The sequence below is a fragment of the Anguilla anguilla genome, chromosome 18, assembly GCF_013347855.1.
Source record: "Anguilla anguilla isolate fAngAng1 chromosome 18, fAngAng1.pri, whole genome shotgun sequence".
NCBI lineage: Eukaryota > Metazoa > Chordata > Actinopteri > Anguilliformes > Anguillidae > Anguilla > Anguilla anguilla.
This window is the reverse complement of record NC_049218.1, coordinates 22,466,688-22,481,394: the sequence shown is the minus strand read 5'-3', so window position 1 is coordinate 22,481,394 and position 14,707 is coordinate 22,466,688. Positions and strand designations below refer to the sequence as shown.

At 44.9% G+C, this 14,707-nt stretch overlaps 1 protein-coding gene across 1 annotated transcript in view; it reads right to left on the bottom strand.

Moving 5' to 3' along the window:
* Window positions 1-14,707, bottom strand: part of slc24a3 (solute carrier family 24 member 3) — a 67,364-nt gene that overhangs the window by 8,402 nt on the left and 44,255 nt on the right. Inside the window, exons 4-11 of the mRNA XM_035400822.1 lie at window positions 10,762-10,836; window positions 9,960-10,044; window positions 9,487-9,590; window positions 5,945-6,019; window positions 4,975-5,000; window positions 4,695-4,748; window positions 3,841-3,968; window positions 606-766 (exon numbers count right to left, since the gene is read on the bottom strand). Coding sequence (XP_035256713.1) covers window positions 606-766; window positions 3,841-3,968; window positions 4,695-4,748; window positions 4,975-5,000; window positions 5,945-6,019; window positions 9,487-9,590; window positions 9,960-10,044; window positions 10,762-10,836 — 708 coding nt within the window. The remainder of the gene's footprint in view (window positions 1-605; window positions 767-3,840; window positions 3,969-4,694; window positions 4,749-4,974; window positions 5,001-5,944; window positions 6,020-9,486; window positions 9,591-9,959; window positions 10,045-10,761; window positions 10,837-14,707) is intronic.

Genomic DNA, 14,707 nt, shown 5'->3' with positions numbered 1-14,707 from the left:
GAGAAGTGGTCATCGCAGACCGGTCATCTCCGGTCTGCAGCTGGGTCAGTTGCGACTGAGAAGCAGCATGATGTTCACTGCGTTCAGGTAATGCAGGGGTTCTCACACTCAGTCCTGGAGCCCCCGTGTATGCTTTTTGTTGGTTTCGTTGCGTGCAAATCCCTCAATCAGTTAAGGATGCTGAAAACATAAGTCCTTAAGTTCTTCCATGTATTCCCTTAATCTTGTTAATACATTGCAGGTGCACAATGCATTTGCATTTTCTATCAATGATTCAGTGACCAGGTGTCCACAATTTCAGCAATTAGCACCACGCTCACTTTGAAAAAAATGTTTCATAAGGAATAATTTGCCATATTGCACATTGAGGGAAAGCATTATTTGATGGAAGTGAATATTTACGGCGTGCATAGCTATGTTTGACATAATATAGCCATAGGAGTATAAACCATACCTCATAGGATATTAAAAGTGTCCAATTAAGGACAATTAACAGCTCAGAGGGATGCAGATGTGACTGTAACAAAAACCAGCATGCAAAGAAGGGGTTGCCAAGATGGGGATTGAGAAGAACCACTGGGCTGAAAGTAGAGGTGAGCTGTTACCTCGGTGATGAGCATGCGGGAGGCCATGGTGAGCCGGGTTCGAGGGGAGAAGTGGCTGGTGATCATGATGCGCATCCCGGCCTCGGAGAAGGACAGCTGGTGCGGGTAGGCCGAGAGCAGCTCGTCCACCATCAGCACCGACGGCTTGTGGTGGAACGTTGCTGTGGAGACAGCGGGAGTAAGCCACAGAAGGGTTTATGGGATACTGACACCCTCGCTAATATGGCCCTGCCCACTCCCAACTGCTTAGGAAACTCTAGCACCTGATTGGTTAACTGCCTCATCACATGGTCAGAGCTAAACTGCCCATTTCATTCATGTGTTTCATTTATTTAACCAGGATAATATATTCTGTAAAAATTATCACTGTTTTCCAGGGGGTCCTGGTGACTATAGAAAGGAAATAAAAATAAGAAACAATAGAACAGAATAGAATGCAGTTAAATACAACACAACTCAAATACTTTACATGCAACCAAACTTATCAATATACACACGTGACAGTTTCCATATTACTTGGTGCAGTTTTGTCTGACGGCTTCTTTGAACTGAGCTAAACCCGTTAGTTCTCTAGTGGCTGGTTCAGTTGGTGCCACAGTCTCGAAATCTGCAGGCAGCCTTGGAATATCCTGTTCTTTGCCGAGGGCACTCAGCAGGTGTGAGTCCAAATACGTTTGCTCACCAAAGTGATGGCAACACCTAACATCTATGCTTATGTGTTTATACTTTTGTGTCACCAGAGATGGGTTTGTGAGTGCGTGGGCTAGCACGGTCAATTTAAGCATAGATGAAAGTGGTAATGTATTAAGATTTCATTTGTAGTTAGAGAACCTAAATCTTAACAGTCAGATCTTTCCGTTAGCATGAGTCCTATATACAACGCGGAATCCCTGTAACAAGGGCAGTGCATTTGCAGTGTACTGACATTTCATTTACAAACTATTACAACTATCAGACTGCACACTGGAGTTTATCTCATTGAGTGAACTCCCATTATCCTGCAATGCATTAAAATGAACCCTCGGGATTTGATCATATGGCAGCTTTTGACAAATCCAAGGTTCAGGAAGCAACCCTGTGCAGGGGAGAACACGGACCTACCGTGGCAAATGCAAAGTGCTTCTTTGTTGCGATATTCAAGGAAACCACTTCAAAAAACCTGACTGAATTAATTAAACTTCAATAACCTTTTCCAGTTAATACAATGAATATATTTAACATTCAGTTCATTTGCATTAATTTCACTTCCACATTCCAGTTACCACAGCAACATAAGAACAGCTGATGTCACTGGTAAATATTGGTAAGCGATGCAATTATTTTTAATAATTGGATTTGAGTCCTTAGGAATATAAAGGTTTTTTTTAAAAAGGAACTGGCCGTCAGTCTGGCCACCCTATGTATATTTTCTTTTTATTCAGATCGTGGGAAATCAGAGAGGGTTACAGATAGAGAAGGGATGACAATACAGAACATGACATGGTGGGGAATCAAAGGCCTGGTCACAGGGGGATTGATATATGGGAATATATGATCTATGATATATGAGAATTGTGTTTCCTTCTGGCAACGCCACACAGTCTCCCCAATATATGGATTGTTAAAAATCATTTTATAGTGAGTATATAATTTCAATGCACCAAAATATTTAAGGAATGAATTATCTGGGTAAAATGATACATTATCAATAAGTATACATTCATGATGTTTGAACTGGCTAAAGGACCTTCTGGCATTGCCAGTAACACAGCTATGGGGACACGGCTAAAAGTGGGTAATGTGCATTCCTTTCCACATGAGCTGTGCCTGTGGTATATGTGCAGAGTGGCTGTGCACACGCACACGCACACACTCACACACACACACACACACACACACACATGCACACACACACACAGACATGCATGCACACACACACACACACACACACACACACACACACACACACACACACACACACACACACACACACACAATCCCAGCAGACATTGTACCATACACCATGTGAATGGGATGTTTCTTTTAAAAAAGTATTCTTTACATCAGGGTGCACAACAATCCATTTCAGGATTTTGTGCCAACATTTCCCAACATTTATTGAATTGGCCCAATCATATCTTGATCTGACATGTGTATAAGCAACAGCTAGAGTCACAGTTTGCAAGTGTATCCTAGAGATTTCACTGTGCTCAAGCACAGGACTGGAGTTGTGCACCCCTGCTTTACATGCATTCTTTTACATATATATGCATATATACAGCTGAAATTTTACTGAAACAGTGTAGGTAATGGGCTTTGCACAAGGGTACAACTTACAACCCCAAGCCTGCAACCATGGAGTTGCAAGGCCAGTTCCCTACCCACAATGCTACACTGCTGCGCTGTATATAGTGTTCTACCCCCACTGCTTCCACAGGGACTCCCCCACACTTCTCCCCCACCCTCATACCGCTACAGGAGGTTCTCCAGGGGAACGTTTACAAAAACACATGCGCACACACACACACACACACACACACACACACACACACACACACACACACAGGAATTAGAAACTCACGTTAATATGACCTAGATATGCTGTATAGTATGCTGTACAAACATGTAGGCATACATAAATATCTTCCATACACATAATCACAGATATCATATGTACACATACACCATACACACAAGCCCAAACACACACACACGTGAAGCAATAAGACTGCTCCTCCTCTTTGCCCGTTATGTCCCAAAGCTTGGGATGATTGCAGGACCTTGGACAGCGACATGTTTGCCTACAGCTATGCACACCTGAGGCTGATTTGTTATCAGTGCAGTAACTCTTACTTCATCAGGCTTGGGTACGGTCACAGGCAGCTATGCCTTGAGGGATAAACCAAAATGGACGTAATTCTATTGTTTTCAAACAAGACTTTATTCTTTTTTAAGCCAGCTGTTGGGTCAGTTTCTTTTGGATCTGTATCTCATGATTTGCTGCTTCAAGATCAGCTGCCAGATCTTTTCCAGAGAGGGAACAATAGTACTCATCACAGACCAGAGCCAGGGCATAGAACATGTATACCGTCTGCAGTAGAGAGCAGAATATAGAGTCACTGACTGTGTCAAACACACACACACGCACACACGCACACACACACACTGCATTGCTGAAGGACGTTTTTGTCATGGTTGAAACAATGTGTCTCCTCTCTCGTGGGTGCTTGCAGCCCTAACCCTGATCAGGTCATACCTTTCTTGAGCAGCACCATGGTGGCGTCGCAGTTGTCGTCCATGTCAGCGTTGCTCGTCGTGCCGTTTGCCAGATTCACTGAGCTCTTCTTCCTGCTCTCAAAGTAGCGCAGCAGAGGCGTGTTGATCCTATCCGTGGGAGACAGAGATGGCAACAGCAACCATTAAGTGATTTGGTAAATATACGTTTTGCTCACACAAACACACAAACGTATACGCACACACACACACAGACATTCTGTTGGCTAGCGTTTCGATTATGGCCTTAGATAGAGAAACAGTGTAACTGGATAGGGCAAACTTGTTCACGATTCATATAATACGATATTGTTTCTAAGAATGTAGCCAACCCCCCCCCCCCCCAAAAAAAAAAACCAAAAACCAAATCATCAAAGGAAAATAAAAAGTCACGCTGATACCCTAATCTATTGGGCCCACCTCCTGCAGAGTTGTCTCTGAAGAGACACCAAAAGACAAAGCTATTTATGGGGTGTCAGAGCCAACATTGCCACAAGGATCATGTTGCTTTTAAGGCTGAATGCAATCCAGGACATTTAATTGAAATCACTGATTGAAAATCTTAATGTCTATACAGATAATTATATTTCATATGTAGGTTAGGCTGGGGTTCTAGGATGAATGCAACAGATTGCTTAACTTTTTAATGAGGGCATTGACTGTTAAAACCACTGGATTCAGAAAATAAAAATTAAAAATGAATCCTCATTTCCCCGACAATTCAGAATCACATGTGCATGTGCACACACACACACACACACACACACCACGGACAGACAGACAGACAAACAGGAGACACACACACAAACACACACACACACACACGCACAGACTTACTTCATTATGAGAATGTAAACCAGGTACATCAGAATCAAGACAAGAGACTCCCACCTGCAATGACAAACATGCATTACGCTTCGCCAGACTGCAGGACTACAGCATACAACTTATTTACAAGTAATACCCATCACCAGTAATAATAACGTATATAGAATATCAATATTCTGTAATAATAATCATCAGTCCCATGTGCATCATATTTCCGATACTATTCTCACAGCAAAAACTGTATTATATTACCACACACCAGTATAGAAAATCAGCAAGGACTGCTTACCAAGAGACTTTCTCATCATAGATAAACTGCAGAAGAAAAGAGAAGAACAGTGTTTCATAATTCACTGCATATCCAGCCGTATTCTGCCACAGAAACAGGCTGGTGAACCACAGGATCGCCCTGTCTGAACAGAACATGTCTGACTACCACCCTGTGGCTACGTAGCCGTTAGCCAGATGCCCGCTGTGCTCACAGCACAATATTTAGCTAAGTCCTGTGTAACTAAAACTGTGCCAAATGAAAATGCCAGCCAGACCGGGTCTCACCTGCTGAACCCTGGCTTTTTTCAGGCCTGAAAAGGCTGGCTCCATGCTGAACCCTGGCTTTTTTCAGGCCTGAAAAGGCTGGCTCCATGTCAATTCATAGCAGTAATAAAGAGGGCAGCACCAGGTTACCTACAACGGCTTTAGGCCTCCAGAAACAGGCCTCACCATTATATTCTGATCCACCTCTAAATCTGTCTCCTATACATGTACGGCGTCCAACTTTCTCCTGTATTCCTTTCTAGCACACCTGTTGTTATTTTATGGGAGTGAGATCATTTTACTTCATTAATTAAGCGACACACTGGAAGCACAGTGAGCAGGATTAAATACAGGGAAACAAAAATGTATTTAAGTGTATGGATCAAAAATCTATCTGCTCCTACTGTGGCCCCTGTGACTGGAGACCCTTGTGACTGAAACATGTTCCTAGCTCCTCCACTGATGCTAAACCATCTGATGAAAGAGCGCTGATCTGGAATCAGGAGTCTCCTGTCCACATTCTAACCTCCTCCTTCATGAACTTCAAGGCAAAGCAGGTCCTAGATCAGCCCTGAGGAGCCCTCAGCCCTGCACGACGTCTGTCGTGAGAAACACACTGAGGCCTCAGCAGCAGTGAGGAGGCAAGGAGGAGGTGAGGAGGAGAGGGGGAAAGGAGGACAGGGAGGCGAAGGTGGTCACAGCCGCCGTAAGGAGGCGCCCCTTACCGCGATGAGCGCAGCCACGGACAGGATGTAGTACAGGGAGTCCCTGAGGACAGCCCAGCAGGAGAGCCGCACGGCCTGAGAGAGAGGAAGAGAGGAGACGCGCCCGTCACCCACCGTCACTCACACGTCGCTCGGCAACGCGTTCACGCGTTCACACCGAGAACACGGCGAACTCAGATACGGTCAGCGCTTCACATTTAGCCATTTACATTGTCCCCAGCGATCCCACATTCATTCAGGCGAACCATTTACCCAGCTGGGCTTTTTACTGAAGCAATTCACCAGGCTAGAATAGCAGTGTGCCAGCTGGGAATCAAACCTGCAAACCTTTAAGTTACAAGCTCATTTCCCAAACCACCGTACTATGCTCCACTGCTAATGGAAAAAAAGTTGAACGAGGAAAATTAATTGTATAAAATGGGGGTATTATTTAAATCTAACACTGAAAAGACAGAACAGATTGATCTTGAAAAATGTCATATTTACTGTAATGCTACACTGCTATGCTACAGACAGTGGAAAACACAACACGCTCAGAATCACTCTACGCTCTACAAACAGTGCAGAATATAATGTTTTCTAACATTAATATCACTTACACTCTAAATATAATTACTTACACTTATGTAAATTTAATTATTACAAATTTCAGTCGACCACCTAAGAAGTGATTTACCTGAGGTGCTGCAATAAATAAAATCAACCAATAAAAGATCTGATTTTACTGACTGACATTGAACGTTTAGATCAGGCTTGAGAAAGATAAGGTAACTCATCATTAGAATGTTGTAATTGTTTCACAGAGGTGCTATTATCCTGAAGCACTGTCTGCAGGACTAAGGCTGCACTCTTCTACACACGTATCCTCCATTAACATTTAATCCAGCAGGGCCGCTCTACTCTGTCTCCAGGCTGTATTGGGTGTGTGTGTTCTTGGAAACCCTGCATAGGGAGTTGTCTACTGAGTGGATCCATGGGGCTGGCTGGTGGGGAGGGGGGAGGCACTCTCTTCATAGGCAACAGCAGCTGCTGGTCAATACAGAATTATGATACTTACTAAAAAAATATTTTGGTCAATGGGACTAGTCTTTGGGTGTGTTTGCTGGGGGGGAGGGTGAGGGTGGCAACTAGGAGGGAGATTGGGGGGGAGGGGTGTCTGTGTTTATGGTCTAAGAAAAAAAGTAGATCACAAAAAAAAAACGGTCCAGAGGAACCTTAAATCTGCCCAAGCGTTCAAAGCTGTGGTACATTTTAAACCCCTGGTTGTGCCTCCACACTCAGTTCTCCCTGCTACGCGAAGCAGGTTCCTCCTGCATCATTAATGAGCCAGAGTGATCCGCCCCCTTCTCACACGGCTGCACAAGCCCCGACAGGAACAAGCTGCGGAGAAAAGCCTGATTGCATTAGCGGATTTGAATACGTCGACGGCTCGCCTCTATTGCTTACATAATGTGTAATCTGTATTCAATGACTGCTTTGAATCCCTTTCTCTTTTTGTCGAGATTATCTCCGTCTCTTTGCATGCAAACTCTGACTCGACAGATTTTACTGGCCGAAACTCCTGAGTTCCTCTGTCTCAGAGGCTTAAAAACAGACCTGCCCTATCCAGCGGTAGCAGAGTGGTAATTGGCTGCTGCGGTCACATGACAGACCCCACACCTCTGAGAGCGACGGGGCGCGTCCGCACGTGCTCGGCGCGGCTAACTCGGTCGCACGAATCGCACGCCCGCTGCTGAAATCCACGGATACCCAGGGTAATCCCGCATCCACCGCGGCCGGTCCCCAGTAATCCCACAATCCTCCAGGAATCTTTATTGATGTTTCTTTTTTTCTGCGTTTGGCCGAGATTCCCACACCGCGCCGGCGACGTTGTCGTCCGTGCGTGCGTCGTGCGGTCCCCGTCTCCGGATCTCCCATCACGCTATCGCCCGGCGTGGGCGTCTTCCGACAGACTGCACACACAGACCGAAGTCACGCCACTGCCAGCAGATACTCTTCACTTGCAGGTCTACTGACTCTCTACTGTTCAGCTAAAACAGAGGCCCCAGACTTTCAAACAACAGCTCTTTCCTCATAGTAAAGAAATACACGTTCTATGTCCTGCTTATGAAAACGCTGCCTTACTGTACATTAAGTACATAGTGCATTCAAATATCTTTAACATATGTCAAAATCAATGTATGCACACTGCTGTGCAGTGAATGTAACAACTGCATTGTTTAATTTGACCACTCTAAATGTCCACTGAATGTATATTACATGCAGTAGGTTACTTTATTTGCTGCGTGTTCCGTGAATCAACTCAGTCACCCCCACCACAACCCACTTGCGAGTCCTGACCCACAGTTTGGAGACCAAAGTGCCGGGAGGCTTTTCAAGAGCACTTCTAAGAGCCAGTGTTCTGTTGTATCGCTGCCTGCTGAGGAGTCATAACCTCTTCACCTGCACGTGCCAGTTTCTCACCAGAACAGCACTACTGTGGTGGCCTGGCAGCCAGGAAGCTGATTCTACTACCAACACAAGAGCACTGACTCACGGTCAGCTGAGCAACATCACTACGCAGCTGAGCTGTTTCCTTCCGCTGTGGTGTACCGTGAGGACGAATCTAGTGCCGGACCGTCCCAAAATAGGAGCACTGGCATCATGAGGCCTTATTCTGGAGAGAACACTCAGAGGATGAGACAAGCACATCTGCTCACACCCGCGCATCTAAAATCAGGAGATCAAACACGGCGAATGTTGCAAAGCTGCCGCAGGAAATGAATAAACAACAATAATGAAATGTAATAAAGTCAACGAGCTTCGCTTCCCCACGCGAATCAGCCTGATGCCTGAAGCCGGGGACGAGCTGCTTATTAAGTAACATCATGAAAGCAGGGCCGAGAATTTGCCTGCATGATCGACGGCTTCCTGGAAGAGGTCCAGAACTGAATAATGCGTGAGATGCCAGGATCACACAGCTTCACAGAACCAGAACACCTCTTCTTCTGGGCCCTCAATGGACCACAGCACTGAGTGGGAAAAGATAAGGGCTACTTCAAAAGAATAAGAAATGAATAAAGGTTCCTGTGAGACGGATTTATTTATTTATTTGCTGATTTTTTGGGTTTCCCATTCTGGGAGTGTACCATGGCACCCCGAACCCCCCCCCCCCTTTGTTTCTGGGGTAACCATGGTATCCTGGAGGCGGGGCCACTCCTGGCATGTGTGCATGTGCAGCGGCGAGAAGCTGCAGCGGCGGTTAGAGATTATGGAGCGAGCCGCCGTGCCGCTAACAGATGGCTAGCAGAGAATAAGTGCAGTGAGATCTGGGAGAATAATGAGAAGCATCTCTCATCTGGCTTCTGGGAGGCTGCAGAGAGCCTGCACCGGGGCCGGCTGAATGGAAGGGATTACTGTGCCCTTTTTATCCCAGGATAACCCGCACGGGGAGGGGGTGGAGCACCCGACCGCATCCACTCCTTCCACCTACACCCGTCACGCATCCGCCCCACCAAAATCCCCCCCCCCAGACGCCCACCCACCCAGTGGTGAGTCGTTACCTGGCCGGCAAAGATTCCGCAGACGCCGATGATGCAGAGGATGTTGAAGACCGCCGAGCCCACGATGGTGCCCACCCCCACGTCGCCCTTGGTAACGAACACTCCTGGAGGGAGAGAACGGGCGCATTAAGAGTGACTCATTCACTCGGATCACATGGTTATGGCCCTGTAGCCATGGTTACAGTTTACAGTTAAGTATAATCAAAATGGTGGAAGCAGAGGTTGATGCCCAGTTGGCACAATCCAAAACGAGGTGAGAAACCTGTAGTTGCTGCGCGCCTGTTTAGTGCATGTCTGCTCAGAGCACTACCCTGTTCCTCAATGTGGCAAATAACTTGTATATCTGGCTATACATTGCTACAGTGCTACAATGTGTTGATTATATATATTTTAAAAAATATATTACATTTGCAAATAGTTAGCTGCACTCCGCTGCTTTTCTGTTAGCGGGTAAACGGTAAGGGGTACATCACCTATGATAGAGGTGAAGAGCTCAGGGGCGGAACTGCCGGCCGCCATGAAGGTTGCCCCGGCGACATCCTCGCTGAGGTCCAGGCGCTGGAGGTGGCAACATGAACGGACAGACAGATAGACAAACGAAAGGTTCCCACTCTTTTCAAAACACCATTTTTCCAGGACATTTTATGTGACAAACACCTGTAATATAGATTGTGATTGTAGGCGATGGGGAGATTGCAATAGTGCAATCATTCCAGGACAACTAATTGTTTTTCAGGACATTTTGGCAATTGGCCATGACTTTTCCATGACTGGAAAACTGCATTAAAAAAATTCCAGTTTTTCCAGGTTTTCCAGTACATGTGGAAAAACCTGGAAAACCTGCTAATTTGCTGAGAGACATTTTCTGGGACAGCACCGCACAGCTTGTTTACACGCGCATCGCCACGGCGACCTCCCCTCCCCTCACAGTTACTCCCAATCTGTTCTTATGGAGGACTGGGTTAAGCAGAGTGGCATGGCAGATTGATTACAGTGGAGCGTGTGTCCAGCATACCCATCCCTCTGACTGAGTAACCTGATTATGCACGGCTCTTTTACACCATGCTACTGGGCATGCACTGATCACCACTCGTGTGTGTATTTGTGTATACATGTATGCATGCATGCATGTGCATTGCAGCACATTTGAAAGCATAGTGAATATACTGTAGCTGAGCAGGAATATTATAAATGGAAAATCTTGCATTTCTGATATGAGTACATTTCATAAAACATATTTAATATATTTCACATGTGTTTGTATTGAAGACTGACCTCACAGATCTTTTCCAGAGAGGGAACAAAGTAGTCATCACAGACCAGAGCCAGGGCATAGAACATGTATACTGTCTGCAGAAGAGAGCAGAACATAGAGTCACTGACTTTCAAACACACACACACAAGAACGCACACACATGCACACACACACACACACACACACACACATACCTACGTATGCATGCACTAACACTTACAAATGCACCTCATGCAAACACACACACACACACACACACACACACACACACATTAAAGGTAAAATACAAATTAATTTTGGATGCAACAAGATGAACAAGCAAATGAATACAAACTGGAAACTAGTAATCTGGGAATGGAAACATAAACCAAGACAAGAAGCAGGTTTGTCATTTGTGGCAGGTCAAAGTTCTTTTTAAATCCCATATATTCTTGCTTGCAAAAGGAGTTTTAATCTCAGAGCGGATCTGAAGCCAGGTTAAGAAAGGTCAGATAAAGACTGCTGCTCAGGCCCTTTGCCTCCACCCTTTTGCTTCCTCATTTCCTGAATCCCACATCCTTAAGAAGCAGCTGTTACACACAGTATACACACTGGCCAGTCCAGCATTTTCATCTCCCATGCAGAGCCCTGTAGGTAATCACAAGAATTTTAAATTCAACTCCAAATCTGATGCGAAGCCAGTGTAATGAAGCCAAGATAGGTGTGATGTACGACCTTCTGTTGGACCTGGTTAGAAGCCCAGCGGCAGTGTTCTGGACCAATTGTAGACCAGGGTTGTAAAAAGGAATGACAATAATCCAGGCGAGATGAATGAATAATCATCTCAGGTTCAGACACCATTGCGTTTTTGCAATGTTCCTCAATTGAAAAAAAGAGAATCAACCTGCTATGTTCATCAAAGTTTGTGGCCTGATTAAAAATGGTACCGACATTTCTAAGGCTACAGCTAAAAGAGCAGGAAAGGGAACCAATACATTGTTGAACCTTTACTATACTATTTGAGGCGATAATAAGAACCTGTTTTGTGCACATTTTGCTGCAATAAAGTGGCCATCCAATCCTTAATGGCATATAAACCCACCAACTTATCAAATTTATCAGGCTTGGATGAAAGCTATAACTGTATACCGTCTGCAAAACAGTGATGGGAAATACCTTTAAAGTGACTGATAATCTGCCGAAGGGGTAGCATATATAAAACAAACAGAATAGGAGCCGAGACAGAGCCTTGGGGCACACCACCAGATAGAGCAGCATAGAGTTGCCAACAGACACTGAAAAACTCTTGTCGGAGAGATACGGGGAAAAGCCACTCCAGGGCAGTCCCAGTGATACCCAACCACTGCCTAAACCTCTCAATCAGAAATAATGTCCTTAATTGGCTGGATTTAAATGGAATTGACCCCAAACCTGATATGGACTAGCCTCAGTGGACACACCTCACATAATGCCCTGTGAAACACAGCATGAAAAAGCAAAAGGGTCCTATGCAGTACTAGCTGGCTGAGCGTATGCCTGTGCAAAACTGAACTCGCAGAGCTATTCTGGGACGAGCTGACGTGAGGCTAAAGTAAAGCTGAACACTCCCCGTGGGACTTGACAAACCGCTGTTTCCTGAGAGGCATTAGCCAATCAGTGCGTCTAATTTGGCGGAAGCGCTGCGTGGAAAAAGCGGCAGTTACACAGGGCCCTCCGATACCTCGGGAGCTTCATCACGGCGAACAAAAGAGGCCCCAAAAAACATCAAAGAATCCAAATAAACTGCTGAACAGCCATGCTGCAAAAATAACCAACTCCTAATGACCACAGTCAGCGGCAGAGGAACAAACATACATCGTGCTCCATAAATGCAACTGTAACACTAACAATGCCATTTCAATAATAGTCTCCCCGGTACAATAGATGTACTATAGTACACTACATGTACTATTTTTGCTTCAAGTTTAAAGTATACAAAACATCTCTGAGCACAAACATAATCCTTTCTGTCATTATATACAAATACATGAATTTTACCTTTTTATTTTCATTTAATATTATTTTCTATGCATATTTAGTTGTTATTACATTCTTCATTTACTATAGAGAAAGAAGGTGAAGGAAAGGGAAATGTATGGTTTTATATATTTATGATCTAAAATTCTCTGGCAATAATGAATAGCAACTTCCATGCGAATTAATCCTCTTTGAACCCTGGAATTCTCCTGAAAATTCCATAAACCAATTTTACTGAACTGCAGGAAGGAGCATCTTTACACTTTGGAGTCAGACCGGATTACTTCACCTTTGTGATTCCAGGCTTTATTTCGTAGCTGAGTCACTGTGCAGCGATAGGGGCCTGAGGAGGCGCTCTGAGTATGTTTACACACGAGGGTTCACCTGTACGTCGGGCCGGATGCAGCTCTGCCTGTCCCTAAAGTCGCCAGGGGTGTCAGAGACGGGACGGCTCTGGCCACAGCTGCACACGCACACGCTCGCATTCGCACGCGTCAGAAAACAACACGGGACAAAACAAAAACTGAAGCGCAGATGGTGCCAGTGTGAATCATCACTGCTTTTACGCCTGAACACCTAGGGAGAAGAGCGCTCCACCTGGAACAGCTGAGCTCAGCTACATCCCTCCATCATCATCATCCTCATCATCATCAGAATTATTCTCATGAGCAGTGTAATCTTCACTGTCATCGCCATCCCTATCAGCATCATCATCATCATCATTATTATCACTATAATCATCCCAATTAGTACTATTATAATCACCATCATCATCACTGTTATCATTATAATCACTTTATGCACACTCTTATCCAGAGTGACTTACTGAAGTGGGGAACATCAGTGCTAGTCTTAGGAATACAGAAATGCAATATCACCAAGAAGGTGCAGAAGGCCAATTTAATCAGGGATGTTAACCTAAAACAACAATTTATATTGCAACAAAAGAAAATATCACTAGATAAATAAGCTATCTAGATCATGGAGTCTTTAATTTGCATCAGAAGACGGGCATGGTTTGTGTTGTCTTATCTGCACGTTCATCATCATCATCACCATCATCATGCTGTATTGATTATGATATTTTACAAACTGAATCAGTCAGCAGAGACTTGAGAACTTGTTTAAGTCACTAATCCTCACAGCAAATTCGATAAGACAGGCCTTATCGATAAGAGACCTTTTTCTTCACAAGCACTACAAAACAGCAACTTTGGGTGCACTATTCAGACAACTAAAAAAGCATAGAAAAGCATCAGGCTTGTCAGGCCCTGTGGTAAGGCCTGCAGGAACAGATGTCAACAAAATGTTCGTACTTTAATCTTATTTTTTTACGCTCACTGGAGCCGCTGATATCGCTGATTCGCTGTGAGTGCACATGAATAAAGCATCAAACAGGCCAGAGACGCTCACAGAAAATGACATCATGGGGACCTGACACACAAGTGGCAGTGGATGTTCACTTTTGCTTTACTTTTGTGGCATGTGGACAAGGTCTTAGACAATTGTTTTCTTGAGAGTATAACATTTAATAAAATATGACTGGCTGACCATGTTGTCAGTGAGGGGTATATTACTGTCCCTATCTCAGCTAACAGGCTAGGCGATGATGTCTAACTTGGGCCACGTCTGAATACTTGAAAATAGCACACTTCCTTCATCATTTCCCTGATCTGACGTGACTACTGACTGACCAGGAGAGGTTTCTGCCATGTTGCTTTACCTGTCCGGGCTCTATTTGCCAGACAAAGGGAGTTCGTCCAGCATAACTCCGCCCCCTCTCTGAGGAGCATGCTCAGTTGCCTTCCTGCAGACTGGTTCAAGGTAAACTGAACTTTTTACATGGTGCCAGTGGCGTTCACAACCTCTGTCCTTGCATATGAATGTGTTATTAATGAAACAGGAGCAGGTCTGAAGTACAGACAGGGAGAGATGGTGTGATGATGACTCATGCAGAAGGGAAAGAGAGAG